At 39.9% G+C, this 25,322-nt stretch overlaps 3 protein-coding genes across 4 annotated transcripts in view; 1 reads left to right on the plus strand and 2 right to left on the minus strand.

The window, feature by feature from the left end:
- The window catches only part of CDAN1 (codanin 1), a 31,359-nt gene extending 29,991 nt beyond the window's left edge, over positions 1–1,368 (minus strand). The window contains exon 1 of the mRNA XM_041403161.1: positions 1,258–1,368. Within this exon, the coding sequence (XP_041259095.1) occupies positions 1,258–1,353 (96 nt within the window). The 5' untranslated portion in view covers positions 1,354–1,368. The remainder of the gene's footprint in view (positions 1–1,257) is intronic.
- An 8-nt stretch (positions 1,369–1,376) lies between these two features.
- Positions 1,377–5,504, plus strand: LOC121333996. Its single transcript, XM_041400890.1, has 2 exons — positions 1,377–2,144; positions 2,865–5,504. The coding sequence occupies exons 1-2, from the start codon at positions 1,691–1,693 to the stop codon at positions 3,521–3,523; spliced, it is 1,113 nt and encodes a 370-aa protein (XP_041256824.1). The 5' UTR covers positions 1,377–1,690; the 3' UTR covers positions 3,524–5,504.
- An 8,248-nt stretch (positions 5,505–13,752) lies between these two features.
- The window catches only part of TTBK2 (tau tubulin kinase 2), a 73,324-nt gene continuing 61,754 nt past the window's right edge, over positions 13,753–25,322 (minus strand). The window contains exons 14-16 of one of the 2 annotated variants that reach the window (XM_041400683.1): positions 24,993–25,241; positions 15,855–17,122; positions 13,753–14,855 (exon numbers count right to left, since the gene is read on the minus strand). In XM_041400683.1, the coding sequence (XP_041256617.1) occupies positions 14,387–14,855; positions 15,855–17,122; positions 24,993–25,241 (1,986 nt within the window). In that variant the 3' untranslated portion in view covers positions 13,753–14,386. The remainder of the gene's footprint in view (positions 14,856–15,854; positions 17,123–24,992; positions 25,242–25,322) is intronic. The other variant, XM_041400771.1, reaches the window with a different exon arrangement.

Raw genomic sequence — 25,322 nt, forward strand, 5'->3', positions numbered from 1 at the left:
GCACAACCTATTTTCACTCATCTTTCTCTGTCCAAGTTAACTGAGGTTTGGTTCCTCCACAACTGCGTAACAGCAACCTCTCAACAGCTGCCAGCTGCAAACCTCCCATTCGCTTTTCCATGCTGAACTAACTGCACTGCTTCAAATAGCAAAAGGCAGCAAGAAATTCCCTGCCAGGGCAAACTTTCTGACCTCCACATCCCTCACCCACGCAGTGCTAGTTGAGCTGCCAGGATCTCAAACTTCATAATGTCTGCAGGTCTGCTTCTGCAAGTCACAGCTGAAGAAATACCACACAACATACAAGTGCTGGTCCACTCTTCCCACACGTTTAGGATGACAGCAATACCCAACTAACTCGTGGGGGTGACACCAGTGAGTTTTGATGTTAATCCTAGGTAACACTATGCGAGGGGCTCAGACAGAAGATGCTTTAAATACTGCTTCTCTGTGTTATTCTCTATGTGAAACATAAGCGCTCCTAGTCTACCTACAGTTACAAATGTTTTTATTTCCACAGGAACCCAAATAATTCGTTACAAAACTCAGCCAACAAGCACCCTCTCCCAGTCCGCAAAGATCCTCCTCAAGGTCCGGGCGGGACGAACATCTAGCCGGGAGGCGCGCTGGCGCCTGCACAGAGCCACACCAAGCCCGGGCGCTGACAGCCTCGTCCTCCTTCCACCGCTACCTTCCCCTACGAAGATGCGGGAAGCGTCACCCCTGGTGTCACCGCGCTCCCTCGGACACCAGCTGCGCTGCGCTGCGCTGCCCACCCTGGTCCCGCTGGGCTCTGCGCGGGCACACGGCGGCCCGGGCTGCCGGCGCTTCCCGCGCCCGCGGGGCCTCCCCGCTCCCGCCGCGGCGCCCGCCAGAGACCGCCCGGCGCCGGCGGCGCTGAGCTCCGGCGGGCTCAGCCCCGCGCATTCCAGCGGGTTTCACACGCCCGCCGGGCAGCTCCCGGCGCAGCTCCCCGCCGGCGGCCTCGCCTTCCCGCCGCCGTGCCCGGAGCCCGCCCGCGCCGGGGGCGGTGCCGCCGGCGGTTCGATACAAGCTCGGCCGCGGCCGCGGAACGGCACCTGACCGGGCCCCGGGCTGACCCACGCGGGCTTCGCCCCTCACAGCAGCGCGGGGCGGACAAACTTTCCCGCACGGCCCCGGCCCGCGGTAGCGGGGGGCGCTGGGGGAGTGGCGCGGCTGCGGGCCCGGCCCCGCCGGAGCCAGGGCGCTGCGAGCGGACGACCTAGCGCGAGTTACCTCAGCCGGGCGGTGGCCGGGGCCGTGCCGGAGCCACCGCACCACGGCGCTGACCGACACCTCTTCCTGTAGCAGCAGCTCCAAAACCGCCGCCATTCCCGGCCCCGCTCCCGCCGAGCACGCGCACAACCCGCGCCGGGGGCGGGCCCGGCGTGTCCCCCCTTGCCGCGGGGGCGGCGCCGAGCGGGGATTCCCGCCGGGGAGGCGGGCGGGGGCCGCGCCCCCTCCCCATGTCAACACGCGGGGCACGGGGCGCCTGCGCCGGTCCGTGCGCGTCTTTTCCTCTCATGCGCGGTATTTCCTTCCCCAGCAGGGCTCGGGGCCCGGCCTAGCGGCGGCGGCACCCGCGGGCCGGGGCGCAGGGTAAGGGCAGCGGCGTCCCGCCCTCCCCGCGGCTCCTCGCCCGCCCGCCCGGCGACACGCGCGGCGGAGGATGGCCGAGGACTCGCCCAAACGGCGCAAGGCGAACTTCAACGAGGCGGAGACGGAGGTGCTGATCGAGCAGGTGCTGAAGCACGAGCAGCTGCTGTTCGCGGCGGGACCCGGCCGCGCCTCCGCGGGCCAGAAGCGGAAGGTGTGGGAGCTGATCCGGCACAAGGTGAACCCGGTGGCCGCCTGCCCCCGCGACGTGGAGGACCTGAAGAAGCGCTGGCGGGACCTGAAGCGCCGCGACCGCAGCAAGCTGTGCCGCCTCTCGCAGGGCTGCGGGCCGCCGGCGCCCCCCGCCCTCGGCCTCCTCCTGGCCCCCGAGGAGCTGCCGCCCGCCGCCGCGCCGCCCGCCCGCCGCCAGCGCCGCCCCTACGGCTCCCTGCTGCCCGCCGAGGCCGTGCCCATCGTGGGCGGCATCGACACGCTGGAGCTGCCCGGCGCCGTCGTGGGGGACATGGGTGAGTGCGGGAGCGACCCCCGCGGCGCCGCCACGGACCCTCCGCCCGGCGTCCGCAGCCGCGGGAGCCCCGGTGTGCGGGAGCGGCGCTGCGTGCGCGCGGGGGCCGCGGGGACCGGCCCGCAGGAAAGCGCTGGTTCGGATCCTTGGAAAGGCAGAAGGCACACAGAAGTGTGAGGCTCCGTGCCCTAGGTCATAGAAGTGCATAAGAACAGCTCCAAGAGTAAAAAGAGCGTCTCGTAGCAGATGCTGCCCATCCACGAGACGTTAGACCCGGCCACTGCTCTTCACTGTTGCCGTAGTTATTCCTGCAAATGTAAAAAGCCATGCCAGCGATATTGTCCTAGCATGCTGGAATACCAAGAGATTCTTGCAATCCAGTGTTTCAGCAATGCTCTTACTGTTTACTGGGTGCACCATAGAGCATGAAATGAGCTTGCAGTGGACTTTGGGATCTTAAAGCTTGGCTTCTGTGGTGGTAGGGGAGCTGTAGTATGCAGATACATGGTTAACTGGTGAATGCATATTTATGGTTTTCTTACCACCTGTTAAGGTAATTTGTATTCTAAAACCATCAAAGATAACATAGTGTGAGTTTGAAAGTCTTGTTTCAAGGACTGATGTAAGTGCTTAGTGGATGAGAAAATGTGTCACCACTGAAGTTATGAAGTTTCTCATGGGCTTTACTTTGCTTTTCTTCCTTCCCCCCCACCTCTTCTAGGGTTTAATGGCAGTCCTGGCCCATCTCATCAATCCAGTCTTGAGCAGATGAACCTCAAAGAAGAAATAGTAGTGAAGGTGGTAGAGCCAGAAGAAAACTCTGAGGACATGGTAGTGGTTCCACCTAGTCAAGAACAACTGCCTTTCCTGGGGACGTCAGGCGGTGGTTCCTCTGGGAAAGTAAAAGCCAAAACAAAAGGCAGGTGCCAGGCAGACCAAAATGAAATGACTGAAGAGGACCTACTGCAGATTCAGCAGACCCAAATACAGGTGATCCAGTCTGGCTTTGACAGCGTCAACCACAATCTTCGGCTGCTGCAGCAAGGCATGCAAGATCTGAATAACAGCATCAGCATCATGGCACATACGCTTGTTGCTATCAAGAACGTCTATGTGAAAAACAACACTGGCCCAACCACACATGCCACTGCATCTACTCAGACCACAGCTGGGTACCTGAGCCCGGGATCCCCCCAGCTCTCCCCTGCTAAGGACAGAGCTAGAGCACATGTGGCTGGAAGCAGCAGCAGAAGCAGCAGCTGCAGCTCCAGCTCCATGTCACAAGAACCAGGTCCTTCCGAATTTCCCAGGCCCCCCCTGAGACCCATTAAGAAAGAACATCCAAATGGCTGCTACTACTTCTGCTTTGCAGATGTGTAAAGACTTGAATAGTTGTGAAATGACTGTGTTGTTGGGTGCTAATGTATGTTCTGCTCCGGCCTGTGACTTCGAAGGAGCAAAATGGACTTGCCTCCCATGTTTTTCCCAGTGGGAAACATTTTGCTATAGGTGGCATTAAACACTAATTACCAGTCTCCAGTTAACTCTGTTGCAGTTGGCTAATAAATTTTTTCTCTTTTCTTTATCCTCTTATTCTCTAAAAAAACCAAACATTTATTTTGAGTAAGACTTTTGTCTGTATCATCCTTTGTTTAATGTCACCTTATGAAAAATAAAAGGCATGAGACTGGGGTCAAAAAGTAACATTATGGTTACTACCACCAGGAGCTATCTTACAGAAGTTACTTGGTTCTTGGATTAAACAAGCCTCAGAAGTAGCTGGCTTTTTAAGTACTTCCCTTTTCTAATAGTTATGTTGGGGCTGTTTGCTTGGTTGTTGTTATTGAGATTTTATAAGTGTGAGCTGTGCATCACATGAGGAATTTGAGTTACTTGCTTATTCTAGGAATGGTTTAGCACTGAGCATTCACTAGCATTCATGAGTGCCCTCCTCAGAAGTCATACAGCATTGTTCCACTCTGCTGTTGTTCATTCCCAGCTTGTCAAATGCACCTTCTCTTCAGAGACATTGTGTTTTACTGCACTAGCAGAGTAGTCTCTTTTTTTAACCAGTCACATGGTTAAAACAGAGAAGTACAGAAAAATAAGGAATGGATGAGTGATGCTTGTTTCTGACATATTATATGTAGGCATATAATTTCTGACAGATTATATGTAGGCTGTATCTTCATCTGATTTTGTTAGCCTTATGGAATCAATACCACAGTATTTGAAATACAGAGAACAGAAAGCTTTGTATTGTTTTACATGAAATGGAAGTCAGATTTGCTGTTTAATTTCAGGAGGCAGGGGCTCACTTCATTCCAGACAAATGCTCCTGCATAGTTTAAAAAGCTTTCATTATCATTTCATTTCTCGTAACTATATGGCCAAGGAAGAAGAAAGATGAGAAAGAGTTGGAGCAAAACGTAACCTGGTGTCAACTCTGAAACAAGCAAAAATCATTTTCTCTTCAGGCCAAAAAGAAAAATTGCCATTTCACATTTAGATAGGGAAAACTATTGTCAGTGGCACTATTTTAAGTTGTGTTTCAGGCTTACGTATTCGAGCCACTCTACTTTGCACAATTCAGAAGTAGCAGAGGTGCAATGTTCTTATATCTGGTGTCTGTACTGGAGGTCAAACAAAAACACTCTCACCTGAAATTTTGTCCAATGACTTGAAAAATCATACAGGTGCTCTTCTGTAGCATTTATCACCAACATTTAAAAAGGTTCTGCAGATAAATTTGGCCTACAGCAATGACTAGCTGCTTCTAGTGTTATAGTCAGTTTGCACAAGCATTCCTCTGCAGGAATTTAGCAAATACAAATAACATAGAGAGTCACAATTAAACTGTCCCTGTCCTAGAAGCATAAGACTATGTAATCATAGCATTAGGTATGCCATTTTTGCAGTCAGCTTTGACTGAACACTCTGTATGAAAATGTACTTCATTTCTGCTGTTACACCATTTTGGTGTACTGAATTAACTCATCTGGACTTCAAAAACCAGCCACTGCTGCCTACTAAAATGTGAAAACAGGGTCATCAGTTAGCAAGTGTTTCCCTTCAGAATCACAGATGGAGTAAAATATGAAAATATCTCACAAAAATAAAATGTATACATGTACAGCTCAATGTTAATTGGGATTAATGCCTTGAAGAAGAGAAAGGTTTTTTTTCCAGGTTTACTTTAACAAAAGATGATGTTATGTGTGACAGGTATTATGAAATTGTGGAGTTTAAGAATGACAAAATAATCCTTCTAAATCAGATTTTTGTGTCTATGTTGCTAAAAGCTTTCCAAATTAACTTGTTGGAAGCATTATTTCTCCCCCATCAGTAGAGATGGGCTCTCTTGAGCAGGGTTTTCTGTATTTTGTTCTCATGGACACAGAAGCTAATTCATGCTACCATGACATTCCAGATAGATTAGCAAATGCGATTTACCTGGTCCTTCTGGGCAGCAGTTTGAGCTTGTCCAGGTTGCATCTTGCAGTTCTTACCTGTCTTTCTCTTGATGTTTTAATTCTTTTTGCAGCTGTTAATTCCTGAATTTCACACACTACAGCATTTCCTGGGAGAGGTGACTTGTGTCTGCTGTCTCATGTTCCAGTACTGATTTACGTGAGAGGCAGCTACAGTGCAAGTAGAGAAGTGCAGTAAGATCCTGTGAGCAGAAGGGGCAGATTGGATCTCCTGTATGAATGAAGACAAGCCAGGCAATGCTAAAAGACACTGTGGTGGTCAGACAACAACCAGACCTCAACACCAATGTACCACAGCACGTTTGTTCTGATCTTGCTTCTTGCCCTATGTTTCAGTTGTTCCGTTAAAATATACTGGAGCCAGATCAAAATCACTCTTCTGCTTCTGACATATTCTAGATTTACATACTTTAAATACAAGAGACTCAGCTACCTCTCATCACTACAGAGTGGGCAAAATTGTTACTTTCATCTTCAAATTAGTACCGTTGGTTGCTATTTCTTTACACTCCCTTTCTGTGATCATGTGCACCATCCAGAAGCCATGCCATTAATTTTCTGGCTGCTCGTAACAGAAGGTGAAACATAATTTTCTTGGACTGTTACTGAGTAAATGAATTCCCAATTTGTTTCCTGTGAAGCTATCCAGGCTATTTGTATAAATGACAAGAGCTAATGCCCTGGTCATGAAGCTTAATGAAAATACTGCCAATTATTTGAACAAAGGCAGAGCTGGCTTTAAATTTGCCTGAAGGCATGGCACAACAGTGGTAATACTGAGAAAGAGATCCAGGGAATTTTCTCCAATTCTTCTGGACTTCCCTAAAAGACTTGTCCTGCTGTGCAAAGTGCAGACTGCTGGTAGCATAAGGACTAAGACATTCAGGCACACAAACCACAAATATTTGTGATGATTTCACACGCTACTTTTACACTCATGCTTAGCATTACTAAAAAGAGAACTAAAAGGGTCTTGGAGAAAACTAGAGCAACTGGTAGCTTAACACTGCATTTTCCCCTTAGCACTCAGATTCAGTGACAACTTCCATTCATTCACTTCTCTGCTATCTGCTGCTTACGTTTATGGTACAGAGGGAGACAAGTCTCCTCAAGAGACTGTACAAGCTTAGTGACTACATCCAGACAGCTGATTATCCCCAAAAGAGGTCAATTATAGTGACCTCTGACTGAATAAAAAAATACAATTTTGAAGGGAAAAATGCCATCAGCAGCTGGCTTTTCAGTATCACCATATTGTTACTTAAATTGACCTGGTCTGCCTGTGCCAATCATTTATTGTTTAGATGAACACAGACAGAAGGGATAAGAACAAATAGAAAGTCAGGTTTCTGAGGAGGCCAATTTGCATCTTTCTGTAGTTACTAATATACAACACATGAACCTACTAAGTCAGTTAAACTTCCACTGAGCCAATCATTTCAATTTGCAATATGAACATCTGATTCATGTTGCAGTAGCACCAACACATGCTTGCTTTTTACTTTCTTGAAACAGAGAAAAAAACAAATCACTGCTGAAGCACTTTATCCGTTTAAATTACAGGGTTACAGTAGTAAAAAACACTAAAAAATATTTCAGCTAAATATTTATAAGTTAATGAATCATTATACAAACACAATCAAGAATTGAAGTTTTGCATGCTGAATGAATATTTTATTTAGAACCAGTTTATAAAAATAAAATACAAAATAATTTGAAAACAAAACTTAAACATTGTACAAAGCCTTGATATGGTACAAATGAGAAAATAAATAATTACAACTTTATGTACAAATGACCATTACAAGGGCATTAACTCTTTATGCTCTTGGGTGTCTGAGCAAACTTAAATGAAAAGAATGGCTTAGAGGATTTCCAAGGAGGGGAAGAGAATTGCAATTACTGAGTAAGAGAATTTGAAGGACTCAACATTTGTCTTCCTCAATGGTAAAAAACAATTTCAGAACTACTTTCCACTTAATTTAATCACACTGCAGACTTTACTATCGAGTACTTGATTTCTTATGGGGTTTACAACATTGTCTTTTTAATTAATGCACAGAATTAATTCTTTGTGATATTGCCCAGAGATTTTAGATTAGCAGCCATTGGTTGGCCACTTCAAAAAGTCAGTACTTGTCTAAAGGCATTGCTGGTGATTTCCTTAATTTACTAGTTTGGATATTCATAGGAAAGCATTTGAAAATTGGCATCTGTTAACACAAGCACTGCAACTTGAGTCTAGGCTGACTCTATAGAAAAGAAAGTTAAAAGCTGGGGAAGAATTTCCAATCTTGCTTTCTAGCCAATGAAAGTAAAGATGAGGCAGAGAAAGCTGCTTGGCAACAAATCCAGACCTCCAGTCAGAAGAAAGAGATGTGAAATGGTCAAAAAAATCCTACTTCATTTTCCATCAAACCTTTATGACCATGCCTGCCATGCAGCAGATACAGGTTTAAAAGTATTTGATGCCAGGCAGACCAAATTAATTACATTGCATCTTTTGGAGCAAGCTGTTCTGCTGTTACCATAGGCCCTTTACATAAAAGGTCAAAGATCAAGTGATCTCAAAACAAACATCAAATTAATTCCAGCTGAATTCCCACAGACACTTGTAGATGATGGGGGTCTCACATGAGTAGCCCACTTGTGGTACTCTTTTAAAAGAAACCACATTGTACTCTTGGCCAAAGCCTCAACAGTAATTCTGAAAGAAAAGGAGAGATCCAGAGGTATGTCATGTCATGTAATAATAATAATAACAACAATAAAAAAATTAACATTTTCCAATTTAAAATACAGCAAGAGCAAATGTGATATTTATAGAGTGAGTTTATGTTTTCAGTCCCTAATCAGGGGAAAAAGCCTTAACAAAACAGGACCCTATACTGATTTTAATGAAGTTGCACCTGCACAAGAACAGCAAGAACTCTCACGGGTCCAAGCTCTTCATGTAGAAGAGAAACAGGAGCATAGCATTTGGGTTTGTCTTTATTATTTTTGAGAGAGAATGTGTTATCATCAATGGAGAGTAAAATAAGCCTACCTGTTCACACCTGGATGGCAAGAGTCATTGTATATTTAATACATCAGTCTTTGAAACAATGGACTCCTGTACATTTTTCCTTAAAAAACCCAGCCAAACAAAAACCCCTCCTTAAAGATATATATTTAAAAGCCTGATTATTTAAACCATATGAAAATTAGTGATTAAAAAATTTCGACAATTGACAATATCATAAGATAATTCCTGACAATTATTATATAAGCCAAGCTGATTTTATATAATTTCTTTCACAAATATTATGTGTAGGGAGAAGGAAAACTGGCTTCAAGCAGACAGGTGAGGTATTCTTATGTGATGTGCATGTTTATGCAATTTGATTAGCTAAGAAATGTATGACCTATGCCTGTGTATTGCATGTAGTAAAAACATTGAACCTCACTTCCTTTTACCAGCATTCCTGGTATCCAAAAATGGTACTAATTACAACAAAAGACATTTGAGCCAAAAGCAAAACAGCAAAAAAACCCAATCAGTTCACTGCCTACTTGATTAGCTGAAAGAAGTTGAATAAAAATATTATGCCCTGTTCTATAAATTCCAGAAAGAGGAATCATAGAATCATCAAGGTTGGAAAACACCCCCAAGATCCAAGTTCCACTGCTAACCTAGCACTGCCATGTTCACCATCCAACGAGCACCCAAAGCTTTCACCAGTTGAAGAGAGGAATCATAGATAAAAATCAAGGCCTTTATCCAGCCGACAGTTCTCTGACCATTCCTAAAAGTGTAAAAGCATACAGAGAATGCACCACAGATACCTTGGTGTTAACCTAAGCAGACCCTGACTCACTGAGAATGACAAGACAGACGGCTCTTGTCACCTCACAGCATCAGTCCTGCATGAAAAAAATCCACGTATTATAGGCCTGTATGAGAAAGTTTGACTTTGAGCTCTCTTTTATTCTCCTATTCCTTTTCAGAAGACTGCTCTCTCATTTAAGATATATATAAAAATTGGAGGCACATATCATTCATTTTCCATTAGGTCCTTTTAAGAAATTGGAATAATTACATTCTTCTTGCCAGAATTCATGCCTCTAAGTGTTCCATAAAAATGTTCAATTCATTACAGAAAAATTCTGTTTACAGGAAAAAGACTGTACTGTAAATCTGACTTTATCTACATTCTCATCAAAGAGAAAAAAAAATAGAAGCATTACAGACAAGCATTGCATAAATATTACTGCAATAAGAAGGACTACGGGAGTTTTGCCCAAGTCAGACTATAGAATGAGGCCTTGTAATATGAAAAAGACACAGAATTGGAATTAGGGCACAGGGACATTGCAGTAGGTGAAAAGGAGACCAGAGTAAATCAAAGCAAAACAGGCCTTGGCTCACTCTGGTAAATTAATTCCAGTGAACAGGATGAAATAGCTGAGACTCTTCCTATCTATATGTATATACACACATATGTATGTATGTATATATATATTTCTATATAATATACAGTATCTATATAAGTGTATATGTAGATACACTTAGGTACAAATGTGTATTTATATATAGATATATAAAATCAAAATTGTGTTTTCCCAGCAATAGTTAATACCATAATACTACAAATCGTAGATGATAGAGCTCCAGCAAGTCTTTTTCAGATGAAAAATATTTCAAGCTATTTTTAAATATATAGGGCCAAATCCTTTCTTATACATCAAGACTGTTTAGTGAGGTATGCAAGAAAGCTTGATCTCAAACATGCAGACTTCAAGGTAAGAATATGTCCAGATTTCCCAAGACAGGATGTGGCTGGTGGCTGTAATGAATGCCTTGTGTCACTCTGCAGGGCTTTGCCTCCTGTATAATTATATATAACAAGCAGTTAAGACCTCATCTTGCTCCTGCCTTTGAGCAGTGAAATTTTCTACACTTAATGATCCTGCTCAAGCAGTAGATAGGTGCTTAGCATCATACAACTTGCCAACGTTGCTCTACTGTATCACACTTCCTATTATTCTAGCAGGGTTTTACCTAAGTAGTAATTGGCATTTGTAATTAATAAAGAGGTTAATTAATATTGATTTTTGAGATTGTAACTTAGATTGATTTTACCATGCAATATTGTAGCACAAAAGTCTGTGTGAAATGTTTGGTGATTTCAAGTTCTATTTCAGTTTAAAGGCTTCATGCCTCAGTTTCTCTAAAAAATGCTCCAAAGTGCTGGCCACAACACAGAATACACCATAAAGAGGAAATGAGTGTGCAGCATCTGCACCTGCTACATGTCATGGCTCCATTGCACTGCCCTCCGAAGAAATGGCGGCTTGAAGAAGACAAAGTAACAGCTCCTTGAATTTTATCATTTCCCAGCTAATATTCCTATATAAGCTGCTGTGTGCTATGCAGAGTAACGGCAGCCATTTTATACAATGGAGAAAAATCTTCCCCGTCCCTGAAAATGTGTTGCAGATAACCTGCATAAGCTATTCACACACACTCTGCACAAGGGTCACGCACATGTACATTGGTGATTTTCTGCAGAGCCATCTCCACATTCAAATATTGAGGCTTACAGAGTCCTTAATGATTATATAGGCCCTCTAGAAATATTAAGCTAATATTTATGTATGAGTTGATCAGCTGACCATTACTTAATAACATTAACTGATTGCTATGTTAGACTACAATAAGCACTTCTGTAAACTTTTGGGAGAAAGGTATCAAGCAACAAAAAACTCAAGAAGAGCAGGTAGTTCAAGCTAAGTTATTCACAATTGTTCCTCCATTCACATCTTCATTACTTTCTCCTTAGATCCTGTTAAATCTACAGCAAAAAAGCAACTGGGGGTATATAGTCCTTCTACCTTTTTCGTCATCAAAAGAAGCCTGTGTCACCAATCATGACTGATTTCTCTTTTTTTTTTTTGGCATAGTTTACTATTTTTACATTGGCAAGTAGTTCAAGTACAAGTGAATTTCTACAGCATTGGTTTATTTTACATAGTAATGTCTAACAATGGACAAGGCTGTACTTTGAAGACAACATAAAAGAGGTGTTATATGCTTTCTCACCTGTGAAGCAGTTACCATTTCTGGATCCTGTTATACTAGAGAGAAAATATAAACACCTCAACTTCAGCATTTTCAGGCAACGATGCATAAAGTTAGTACTTATGAAAACTGACAGCATAATGTAGGAATAAACTTACATGATGATAATAAATACTTTTCAGAAATAAGGAAAAATAATCATGGGCTGCCAAACCACCTTAACAAATAATTCCAGCAAGTGCCCAGGACAAAAACATCACAATGTGACCAAATTCTTTTTTACCATAAGGAAACATGTAGAAAACAGGAAGGAAAAGATGGAACTTGTTGTTGTCACATTCATCCGTTAGGTATTCATAGACTGTCACTGTTCCTATATGACAAGTATTCACAATTAAGAACTCACATCATGAAATAAAAATGAGTAAGACCTATTTGTAATAAAAAATAAAAATACCTTTTGAGTCTTTGTTCTTGTTCCATATGCAAATATGCACATGAAATTAGAAATAAAATAAAAAAAAACAAGCTGCAACACAAAACACTGGCTGGTTGAGAAATCAGCAGTCCTTCAATTTTGTACCAAGGTATAAAGGCTATTAGAATTTGTGCATTCCGGATTTTCTTGGCAGGGGTGCGGGGGAGAATAGAAGAGGTAAGTATGCAGGAACTAACAGAAAGGGAACTGTATTATTTGTGGTCCATAAATTACAAGTGAAAAATGAGAAAGAATAAGTTTATATAAGCATGTACATATATGTATATATAAATATTTATATTATATAATTTACCATGAGGACATGCAATTATTGGTATAGCACCTATTATACAATATAATACAAAGGAATGGGACTTTGCAATGGTACAGTTTCTTCAGAAAAAGCAGGTATACCCTACCTATTGCATTCATCTGTAGTGCTTGAAACCTGAATGAAATTAAGGTTCCACACTGTGCTACATTACATATGGGAAACAATATACATAGTAAGAAAAGAAAAAAATCAACATAGTCTGACAAAGCAAGTGAAATTCAGTGCAGCTCTAGGGCAGCTTTGATGCAGCATTAGAATGTGTTAGCTCAGAGAAAAAATATTCCCTTTTAAATCCAAAGGTATTCATTTGGCAGAGGTTAAATAAAAAAACACAGATGCTGGCTGGAGAGGCATATGACTACAGCAAGCAGATCAGTAATTGACAATTCTCCTATGCATCCAGAGTCCCCACAACAGGAATCATCAGGGAGGAGAGCTGGCTGAATCTTTCTCAGGCTTGTGTTCTTTTCTGTCCCTATTTTGACCCACTATGCTTTTCTGAATACAGCAAAAGGTACCTTTCATTCCCTACAGGGTTCCTGCAGAGCACATGTTACTAAGTAACTACCTAATGAAATTAAACACCATGGACTTTACTAGAGTCAACAAAGCTTGGCTATCAAAAACACATTTGGGAAACTGAATTACAAGAATCCAATATAAAAATATCTCAGATTTCTTTCCATATATTTTGCTTTGATGATTCATATTCTTACCCAGATTTTATAAGGGTGTTAAGTATATTTCAGTCACCCCTAACCTACCAAGTTCATGAAGTAGACAATTTCCTCATCTCTGTTTCATCTTTCATATTTTTAGAAAACAAATGACCAAAAAACCAAAACTTGATTGGTAATCATCTCTGCATTGCAAGATCTGTGGTTTAAGTGATCCATAACTAATGGAAAAATGAAAGTCAGCAATAACAAAGGGGTTTTTTCAGTTGAATTAAGGGGGTAAAGAAAGGTTCTTATTTTTTAACTTATATTGCATTTTACTGTGAATCTGCAACATCCAGTGAAGGACATACATCTACTCATTTCTCTTTTTTCCTAGGAAGGAATGTTTTTCTAAATCCTACCAAATGTGGTTTGAAGAACCCCACTATGACTCCCAGAAAACTGTATGATATAGAACTGAGAATCGACTTCTTGGATCCTAATTACTGCTAAGCAAATTTCTAAATAATATTGGTACAAAAACTTCTTGTCAAATATTATTTTTTTTTAATTTCATCAGTGTCAAGAAGGGGTAAGGTACATGATACTTAGGCAAGAAATCTGTGCCATGATAGGGGAGAAAATAAGCACTCAGTGACTCAGAGGTGAGTGCAGCTCAAAATGGAAGAAATTTATAAGGCAGAAATATCATCTTCTAAAGTGTGTGCTTTTTTAAAACTGCAAAGAAATGCTTGAGCAGTACTTATCGCCCGAGTAGGGACATCATTTTGGGAATAACTGTTTCAGGCTTTCTTACATACTCCTTGAGTATGCAAGGCCTTAAATAATTAGGCCAAATCTTCTAACTAGGGAAACTAAACACATCGAGATTAATACCATTTTAAAACACTCACCTTCAAGATACTTTTTCACTCTAAATACATTGCACCTCTGTGACTACCCAGCCATTCTTACCCTGGCCTCTACTTCCCATCTTGTGGATCTGCTTGCTGCCTGCTCTAAGGCAAAGCCTGGTCACTTATTTACACAGAATGCTTTCTCATGAATAGTTTACAATGGCTACTTTCTTTAAAATGTGCAGATTCAACACCTTTTTTTTAATATACTTTTTTTTTTGATTATTTTTTTAAATACACAGTACACAGACACAACATGCATCAGATTTAGGAGGAGACTTTATACCTGTCAAGACCCAGTTCCTATCTGCTAAGCTTAGTAGTTGATTTGCTCTTTCCTGTGGAAGTCTTAGTGTTTGGGGAATGGTGGAAAGAACTGCCAGATCCTTTCAGACCATTCTTGCTCGTTTTGTTGCAGCAGTGCTCTTGTTGGCAGGACCTCCTAGAAGATGAAGAGCCTGAATGGCTAGGAGGTGATTTACTCCTCCCAAAATGTGGGGATGAACTCCTCTGATCATGATGGGATCTCCCAGCCCGGGACGGAGAAGAACTGGCAGTACGGGGTAAAGAGGAGCTCCTAGGGGAGGCACTGGGACTGCGGCGGGGGATGACAGGGCTCTTGGGTGGAGTTTTTGGACTATGAGGAGATCCCGGACTCTTACACTGGGTAGAACTCCTTGGTCTTTGAGATCCATTCTGCAGGATTTGAGCCAGACGAGAGATAAGATCTGAGTCCGAGCTGCTACTGCCTAGGACTCTGTATCTGCGCAACCTTAAGAAGAAATGAAGAAAGATTATTTCTATTTCCACCTATTCACTAAAATTCAAATAGAAACTCTGTATCACTAGAAACTAAGAAGGAGCTTGCATTGCTGAACAGATATGTGGAACTCAACTGTCCTATTAGGTAGAGGTGTTTGGATCTAGGCTTTGGCTTCTGTCTTGTTCAGCTCAACACAGTATTTATATTTATATAAACTCACTTCCATAAGCAGCCTCAGTGTTCACAGGATAACGGGAATTTCCTGGTGGTGTTGGAAGAAGTGCACTGAAGAGCAGTACTTATTGCCGTTCCAGAGGGGTACATCCATTCCTGCCCACCATCAGTGTACTTCCATACACAATTTTAAGGGATCACAAGGCCCGCTGCAACTTCCTTCAAAGGATTTTGCACTACTGTGTCAAAATTATTCTTATCTTTGGAAAGTAGACACCGACAAAACTAGATTGTGGTTGTCTGCATATAGACGTGGCAAATGGGAGGTCTTCTAAAATTCACTCTGCCCTCCTTTAATTAGTTGGTTTACTTAGACATGATCTGAGCATAGCTAATTGACTCAATGGTGATGGCTGGAGTCTCCAAATATTTACAATGTCTACATTAAGAACAGATTAATTTTCAAGGGGGCTGAATACAACCGCTCCTAAAAATTTCTATAGGTTTTTAAATAACCAGCAGTTCTGGAAGGTGATCCCACTTTAACAAAATGTGTAAAGATTTAGTTATAGATTGTCAGGTTTCAAAATATTGAATACACACCTATTGATGTATTAGTTTTAACAGTGAACGAGGCTCATTCTTGTGTAACAGCTTCTCCTCATTCACTCTCTAACAATGCAAGGTTTCTCAAAGAATTGAAGCCAAACTTTTTTTTTTTAAATTAGTTAGAGGGTGGAACTTATACAGCATTAAAACCTGCACAGTAACTGCAGTCTAGCTCCTGAAAATCTATTTCAACCTGAAAATCTATTTCTGTTTTCTATGCATTACCTAGCTTCTACCCCAGGTCTAGTAGGTGGTTTTCCTGGTGGTGGCCGAGGAAAGAACTGAGCTGAACTTGAACTGGTGATGTGATCAGTGGTTGCCCAAGACACTGGTCTTGGAATCTTGCTTTTTCTGGACTGAGGGCTGCTTGGAGATAAAGAGCTATCTTCATTATGCTTGCTGAAATGAGAGTCCAGTGTCAATCTAGAAAACGAAGCCAAGACATCATCCTCAGAAAACGGTACTGGAGCAGCAGCCATTTTTTCCTCCAGTGACTTATCAGAGGCACTTGAGAGGTCACCAAGGAAAGATTTGAGCTGTCTCTTTTCCATAAGTAATTTGACCAAGTCTGTCTGATGGGCCTTTTTTAGAAGAAGCTTTTCCTTTGCAGAAACAGAAGAGGAATCTGACATGGAGTCTATCTCTTGTGCTAAAACTGGGATTCGACTCTGCCTGAATACAAAAGAAGATTTAACAGAGTCCTTCTTAGATCGATAAGAATTCTCATTTTCTGAAATGCAATGGAATAACTCTCCATTTCTGGGAGCATTTTTCTCTTTTTTATTCTCCTGCTGCAAAATAGTAGTAAGGGCCACTTGGTGGCATTTCAGGTCTTGGCTATGGACTTCCTCCTTATCAGAATGAAAACCATTTTCCTGAATGGTTGCTATTTTGCTTGCCTGTCTATTAACATGTGCGTTATTAAGTCTTGAGGGAGACAATTCTGATGTTTTAGGTGCTATTGACTTCAGAACCTCATCTTGATTTGGCACCAAACAGACAGGCCTTGACTTGGATTCTTGAGCTGCTTCAGTATTTGTTAGAGGTTCTTCCTCTGCAGATTTTGAGTTTCCTGGCAAAGAAGAATTCTGTTCTTTGCTTAGCATTTCAATGGCTTCTTCAGAAACCAGTGGGAGCCCTTCTTCCTCAGCCTCCTCCACAGGAATATTTCCAAGCTCCTTCTCTTCCTGTATCCCATTGTGTTCAGGTAGGTCCTTTTGGTCACAGTCCAAGACACCGACAGATTCTTTGACAAGTCCTCCCCTGTCAAGCACCTCTTCGCTAATATTAAGTACCAAATCTGGTCTGCTGGCACTAGCTGGAAGTGCATCTTCTGTCCCAACCAAACCTGGCAAACTTTCCTTTGGAGAGGAAAGTTCCACAGTGTGTTCCACGGACTGACCATCCTGCTCTCTTCTCTCCAGCTGGTGGCCATAGTGAAAGCTCTCTGATGCAGACTGTGTGGATGCCACTGAAGGTCTGGGTATTGTTATCTGCATTGGAAAATTAAAGAAAAAGGTGAGAAACTTGGGAATGTTATACAAAGTAACATCCTTTAAATAGCAGCTTTGGTTCCACATCTTCAAAATACATTATATAATGATTCCTATGAATCACAATGTTCAAATAATACCTAACTTCATAACATACATGTAGATAATCAGAAAAAAAATAAAATAGTCTATCCTGCCAAGACAGAATTACAGGTAAAAAAACCACAATGTCAATGAAAAATTGCAGTTAGCAGGTAACACCCTGGAAATGAGATCCAATCTAATGGGCAGATTTTTTTTTTTTTACTTTACTTTGAATACTCTTAGAATAAGTTGTATATAAATGTAAAAATTTTAACAAGTACACAGCAATATTTTTAGACAAATTCAGAAGACAAAGAACACAGTGACATTTAGATTCAGAAATTCCATGCTCTTAATATATTTTTGTCTGGAAAAAGAACTTCTCTGAGTATCCAGTATTAGTTATTACTTTTCCTACTGAAGCTTATGCCCCATTTTAACTAAGTACTCTGGTTAGGATATCTCCTTACCTAAGGTGACCAAGACATTCAAAAAGTAAATACTTACATATCTAAATCACTTAACAGGCCTGATCAAATAGATACATGTAAAGCACTCCTAAAACTTGTATAGATCATTAAGTCAGATACTCTTTGAAAAACAGTAGGTTATGATGAGTGCTGTCTTTGGCACACAGCTTAATTGTTAGAGTACATGTCCAGGAAATGGGAAACCTGCATTCATATCTCTCCCTGCTTGAAGCGCATAAACTCACTTCCTCTAAGTTCTCATCAAAAAGGGAAAAAACTAAATGGAGTTGTTTCTCACCTTCCCCATTGAAGACAGGCAACTATACAGACACAAATGCAAGAATCATGAGGTGAGATGGTGAGAGAATGCATACACAAGAGAGAGCACATACACAAGTTTTGTCTCTGGAGACATGGGAGGAATGCATTCTCACATGAAGAGGAGTCCAGCATTCTGGCTTATAGATATTGGTTGGAGTAAGTTGGTGTAAACAGCAAAAAATTTTAAAAATCAAGGGGGCTACCATTACATCTTTTTCTACATGGACAGTGAAATCAACTCTGTGTTCCTTTCTATTCTGTAGCCTCATGAATCTGACACAATCTGTACTCAACAGAAAGTGGAAACTGGAGTCTGAGTTTGGCTAAAAACACTTTCTTGATTTACTCCTAGAGAAGAAGAGACAACTAGTGGAGTGTTGCTAGGATTCTGCTATGTTATAATACAGATTTTACTTGGTTTTGTTAAAGAAATTATACACAGTGCTGAGCTTACTAGTCTTGTGCAAGAGCTAGTACATTGGTACTACTGGCAATAGAACCAAACCAAACCACAAAAAAAACCACACAGAGACCTGCAGTAAGAGTCTACTTTTTGTCTCCTTTATAATTTGTTTTCAAGTTTGGACCAATACAGTCCTCCATGTTTGCTGAATTAAAACGGTACATTCAGCAAAAATCTGAGGTAACTTAGTTTGAACAAAACAGTACTCCTCATCTCCTCTTAATCTCAGTCCAGGTTCTTTCATCTGAAAGAAACATTACTTCCCTTTTGAGTTACTGAAGTGTTTCTTATTTCAAAACATTTTTTTCTGAGAGAATCCAAGAATATCAGTTCAGCTACAGAAATAACAGAGGAAATAGAATTGTCTTTAAAAGCACCTTTCCATGATTAGATCATTTAGTGCCTAAATCTTGAGTATTAAAAAACAGTTTAGAGAGAACTCTGCACAGAAAGGAAAATGGTTAAAACTGGAGGGGAAAAAAAAAAAAAAAACAAACAAGAAAAAAGGTCTATGAAACAGGGGAACTGTCCCATAGGTTTTCATACGTACGTCGGAATTTGCCCTAAGATAACACTGCTCAAGGTAGGCTACATTGAAGGACTTGCTTTCATATGACAGAGGAACTTACTTTGGCCTATCAAACAAAAATTATCAGCTTGCTTAAAAATTCTGATCTTCAATTTGGGTAAAAGTGGGTTCAGGAAATTCTAATGCAGTATCATCCTTGGAAGAGAAGGTTCAAATTTTGGAGAGATCACTTGGACATTTGATGTCCACTGAGCTCAGTCTTAAGCTTGTTTCAATACCATGTTCTCCAGGGCTGCAGATTGCATCTCAAAAGTAAGGATGTGTAAATACTTCCTTTTTCAAACTTTTCACTTGATGATAGGTAGCTTTTGAGGACAAAGAACATAGAGATCTGTGTGTACAGTCTTTCTCTAAGGCTTATTAGCCACAGTTTAACTTTTGAATTCCTTAAACATCTTCCCTTTTTAGTTATTCCTACACCACTTACCAGACAAAATTAGTTGGTTGGTTTTTTTTTTTGGTTTTTTTTTTTTTTTTTTGTTTTTGTTTTTGTTTTAACATAAAGTTATATCCTCTACAGGACAAATACTGATTGCTCTAAAAATAGTATCTTTGATTCCTTTCAGAGAATGACTGTGACTGTTAATAAGTGGCTAATTAATTTGGTAACATGACTAAAACAGGTACTCATTCAATTTGGAACTACTTCTATATAATGCATAAACCAACTGAAGAACATTCTTAAAATTTACTGCTGAAATGGAAAGCAGAAGCACTTACGGACTATTATTTCATAACACTCACATAATACTCCTGTGATACAGCTATCAAAATGGTCAGTATTGTAGTATTTTTCTTGAGTTCCAAAGAAATGGTTCTTTTTAAAGAAAGCATTGATTTGTCTCAATGCACAGTTCAGAGGAGTGAATTTTTTTTCCTTGTAATTACAGTTGCACTAGAATCATATGTGATTTTAATAACAGAAAAAAAATATTTTAAGAAATAAATACATCTAAATTAAAGATTATCTTCTGGATGATACTGTAGACAGTATGTAGACTTATCTACAGGCACAATTTAAATTATATTAATTAGATCAATTATAACTTAATTACAGGAGAAATAATCATTAGCCATTATGTTCTGAACTGTAACCACCTATTTATTTCAAGATGATTATAGGATGAAGTGTTGTCATGGAAACAATTGTTGACCCCAGAGTTAATCAGCTCTCCATGGGAAATCCCACAGACCACTTAGCTTTCCTGAAACATCTTTACATATTTTATGCTAATGAAATTATGATGTTAGAAAAATGTAATAAATTGCACAAGTTTTGGATAGGATTGGCATTTTTAAAGAATAATTAAAAAAAAAAAAAAGACAACTTCAAGGACAGACAAGAATAACTGCAAGTTGTGATTACAAATTTTGGGAATCATAAAAGCACCACTGATGCCAGAAACACAAGTATGTTAAACAATTACAACTTTTTGTATGTTTGGGTTTTTTTCACTCAATGTATGTGGATGCTATTACCACAGCTAAGTTCAGACCTTCACCACTTTTCTGCTGCTTCTAGTAGAGAAACCTGCAGAAGAAGAATGGCCAAAATGGTTCTGTCACTACAAATGGAAATGTTCTCTACAGCAACACACTATTCGGGAAAAATTAAGTTGTTCGTGCTGACTGCTTATCCTCAACTCTTAGTTACTTAATTTACAACTTGGAAAGTTTCCATTGGAAGAATTTAACATGCTGTGCTATTTAGTTCTTCTTTACACCAAAGGCAGATGAGAAAAAAGTATGCCTGAAGAATTTCCTTCAGACAAAAGACTGCTCTGAAAAGGCAGCATTTAGATTCCTATGTATCAAGCAATTTCATCTGACACTTGGATAAAAGTAAAAAATAAAAACTTTTACTTTTTTGCATTAGAAAAAGAGTGTATGGAAGAAAATTCTTCTAGAAACATCATTATCAATATAACATCCAGTTGCTTAAAAGAATGTGAGTAAGTCGGGGTAAAATTTAGTGGAAAATTAAGAGTTATTAACAATTACCCTGTCATGATGGTAATCATCTGCACATTTTCCCTACTCAACAAAATCAAATCTACTGTGTATGAAACAGTTCTCATAGCTACAAGCTGGACTAGCTCCTTGAACTTCTGTCTTGAATAAAACAGGGAAGAACCTAACTTAAACTTCATGCTGACTCCATATAGTTACCATCAGGATAGGTAATGAGAGGCATAACAATTGTGTAAAATCTGAAATTAGAACCTTTTTTCTACAGACAAACTATGGTTTTAAGCATGGCAGCATTAAAAACACAGACTCACCAAACAGAAACACAAACACCTTTTCCCTCTTTTCTTTCAAGAAGACATCTATTTGATAAAGTGCCATGTCTTGAAAATGAAGTTCAGAAGAGGATTTTAGACTAATGTATCCCTTCATGATATTGCAAATTCTAAACCAGAGTGTTAATTATCTGAGTTTTACAGCAATCCTACCATACATGACAAGTTAATACCACTGACAAATTTGAAAAGAACACTTTGGGGTTTTGTTTGTTTATTTGTGGTCTAAAAGGGATTGCTAACTGTGAAAAACAATGTAAATGTTCATTTTCTTGCTACTGCAGACTAGCAAAAAATACTAAATTAGTTAATAAAAAGAGCAAAAATTACAATTATGTGCACTCCCAGCTTATAAACCTGAAACACCTAAAATAAAATAAAAAAACCAATTATAAGGGATATTCATTCTTTCTCTAAATAACCCCTGAACATGTCAAGAAGTCTTACCTTATTCTTCCATATGTCCCTGAATTCCAGTGAGATGCTTAAAAATTAAGGTAAATTTTTCAACTCAGATCAGTATATTGTTTCTCATCTTAGATATGAATATGAAAGTGATGGCTTGCATTTCCATAGCTTCTTGTGTGGGAAGATTTCAGAGCATTTTGTAACTAATTATATAGTATTATATAGTACATAATTACAATTATAAAGTATATAATTACAAAATATTTTTAAATGCTCCAGTAAGGTAGAAATTTGAGAATTTTAAGACAGAAATATTTGTATAAGTACCAACCAATTCTAATTGCTTAACCCAAGAGACACAGATTAGCCTTCCCTAACACAATGAATAACCATAAAATGATTAAATTTAAATTAGCCTCCCTGCACATACCTGATTAAGCACACTGAAAAAAGAAAATACACCTGAATGACAGACAAAACTGGAATCCACCTTTGTTAAGGACTGTATCATATTGTAGAGCAGCCAGTTTAGAAGTATTCTAGATTGCTGCTGTGGCTAAAACAGGTGTTCCCTATCTCACTGGAGAATTAGAGCTGAGAAACCAGAGATAAAAATCTGCACTCACTGATTTTGATTGTTTCTTAAGACACAGCTGCACATTTAGCACTGCAGCTACTTAAGCAGTAGCTTCTCACACAGCCCTGGGCAGCAGTTGCTGCACTCACATCACCTTTACCGCTGACCTCACACAATGCAGTTCTCTAAATGAGCAGAGAACTCATCTGGTTGAAAAATTTGCAGAAAGGAAGAAAAATGTTAGGCTTCAAGAGGATTTGCTTTACAATTTGACCATGCTGTAGATGAGAAGTATACCAAGACCCAAGTACAAAGAATTCATCTGGTTTTTTTTGAAAGCTGTAATGCTACCACACTCTTTTCTTTATGCTGCAAGTTGAATAACTAAGGAGAAGGAGAGCTGAAGCAAAACACTCTTTCATAATTTATGTATGGCAAGACAGGAGTCCTCTACTGAGCAAATATAGACCAACCTACATCCTAGAGCCTCTCTGCACCAGTGAGCAGAGAAGATACAGAGATTTCACAACCTCCTCTATCTGATACCAAAGTACAGGAAGATAGGTTAGAGCTCCTGAACCCTCATTCATCAAAAATCTGGAAAGAAAGTCACTTTGCTTGATTTCAGAAACAAAGGTATAATTTCTTATTTCTTAATACATCAAATTAAATTCAACAGTACAGATCCCTGACCTCTGCAATCCATTAGTTATGAATGCTGAACCAAATCGCAGACAGCAGGAAAGACTTGAAAATATATTCAGTACAAATATTTGTACAGATTAACATGAATGACATTGAAAATCTTTTCAATATTTAAAATATGTCTAAAAGAGAAGGACTTGCAAAAGTTTTTGAATTCTTCAGTGAGCCATAAAGTATATGAGGCTTTCATTGTTGGAATGAACTAAACAATCACATGCTTGTAGTTTCCATAGGAAATGGCAAACTGGTAATTCTTAATTAATTAATTACGAGAATTAATTAATTCTGGAAATTCTTAACACAGTTATGACTTTCAAATCACAGCTCAAAAAGCAACACGGCCGTCAGGCACTTACCAGGTAAAAGGAAAGAAGAAGCTTAATGTTCACTCCACCAAGTAGCAGCACCTGGCACAATGCCAGGTCTTCTACACATGACAAAGTACATCACTTTGGAGCAGTTATTAATATTCCAGCTGTATTTATTTTTTGGGTACTAAGGAAGTCAGAGAAGACACTCTAAGCCAACTTGCTTTTTCTGAGCATTGTGCACATTTTACTAAGTTTGCTAATTACACCTGCAATAGATTCTGATTGAAAAACTTAAATCATAGCTATAGAGACAAAAAAAAACCAAAAAAACGAAACAAACAAACAAACCAACAACCAGAAATTAAGGTCATCTTGCATCCTAGGATACAAACCAATGCTGAAAACTACTGAAGCTTAACTCCTAATGAGTTAAGTTCTCCTAGGTCCCTTTCCCTGCTCAATATGTCAGCCATCATGAAGATTTGGTATTTCGGTAGCCCATCAAGTTCACAATCATGAACATTGGAGAGCTACTGTTTGTTTTTATACATGAAGCACAGATTTTTTTTTCTTTATATTCAGCTAAAAAACAGCCAGGATTTTACCTTTTTATCACACACCAATGATCCTACAGAATTTTGAAAGTAACTAAGCTTAATGAATTACTTTTAATATCAATACTTCTGCTCATTCTTCACTGAGAAAATAAAATTGTTGGTAATATAGAGCTTTTTATACTGAAAATACATTGGAAATGAAAGGCAACACAAAATATAATCCAAATGAAATATTAATGGTAAAATGATGATGATATGTTAGTCTTATGCATTAATGCTATGTCATACTGCTTTACCCAACAATGCAAACTCGCACTACTTAGCAGATCTCAATATTTTTGCGATAGAAAAATAATTTTTTGTAATACAAAAATTACACTTCAATAATGACTGCAAGCCTTCATCTTTCATAGTGAAATGAAACTGGAAATACAAAACTGTAAAAAGGCCCCTTTCTTTAGTGGCCTTTTTGTAATTTTTCATTACCTGTGACCCCTGATAATTGCCATCTTTATCTTATATACTGTAAGCAGGGGAAAATTTTATTATTTGCTAATTTCCAAAGAAATAATCTGACTGTTTCTAGATCCCTTTTTGTCACATTAAAATAATTTAGGACAGTTCAAATTTTAATATGTGTTCCGAATTTGAAATTCAGCTGGTACTGTGATTATAGGAATCCATCATTCTTGGTTTTAAATTAAGCAAAAAAAATACTTTTTTTAAGATTTTATAGTCCTATCTTTTTTCAAGAGAAAATCTCAGAGGAAGTTAATCTGTCTTCCAGAACATTCAAAGATGCTTTGTGCTCCAGATCTCAACCTGTATAACAGCTCCTTAAATATTCCCCTCTTCTAAGTGGGACAATATTATCTTCCTCACCGAGTATTCCCAACTCTGTTCCCGGAAAATATCCATTCTTACTCCCCCAACTCGATCTTTCAAAACATTTTTAGGATGCTGTGTATAGCAGTATGACTGGCATATGCCTACCACCAGACTGTGCAGAGCAACTGAAAACGTCAAACTTTACAGATGACTGCTCCAGTGCAGTCGCTTCTATGAAGACAAGGCTTATTCACCTGCTCAGGTTGTGCTTTTGAGATGCGAATGACAGGGGGGAGCTTGCTGCCACAGGGAATGACAGGAAGCTGCCTACGAGCAGTTGAGCGGGAGGAAGAGGAGTGGCTCTCAGCTGACTGACTCCTTGGCAAGGCAGCCTCCCTCGGAGGGTCCGAGTGGATGGACAGATAGGCTATAGGGCTCATGGTGCGGAGGATGGGACTTGAAATTCTTGGAGTGGAGAAATGCAGCATATGACATGAGTTGAGCTGTGAGAACAACATGGCAGGGAAGAAAATAAGGTTGAATATATTTTAATAATTCTTGTTTATGTCTCGCCTATATGCATT

Source organism: Onychostruthus taczanowskii, unplaced genomic scaffold (genome assembly GCF_017590055.1).
Source record: "Onychostruthus taczanowskii isolate IOZ18803 unplaced genomic scaffold, ASM1759005v1 scaffold1, whole genome shotgun sequence".
Lineage (NCBI taxonomy): Eukaryota > Metazoa > Chordata > Aves > Passeriformes > Passeridae > Onychostruthus > Onychostruthus taczanowskii.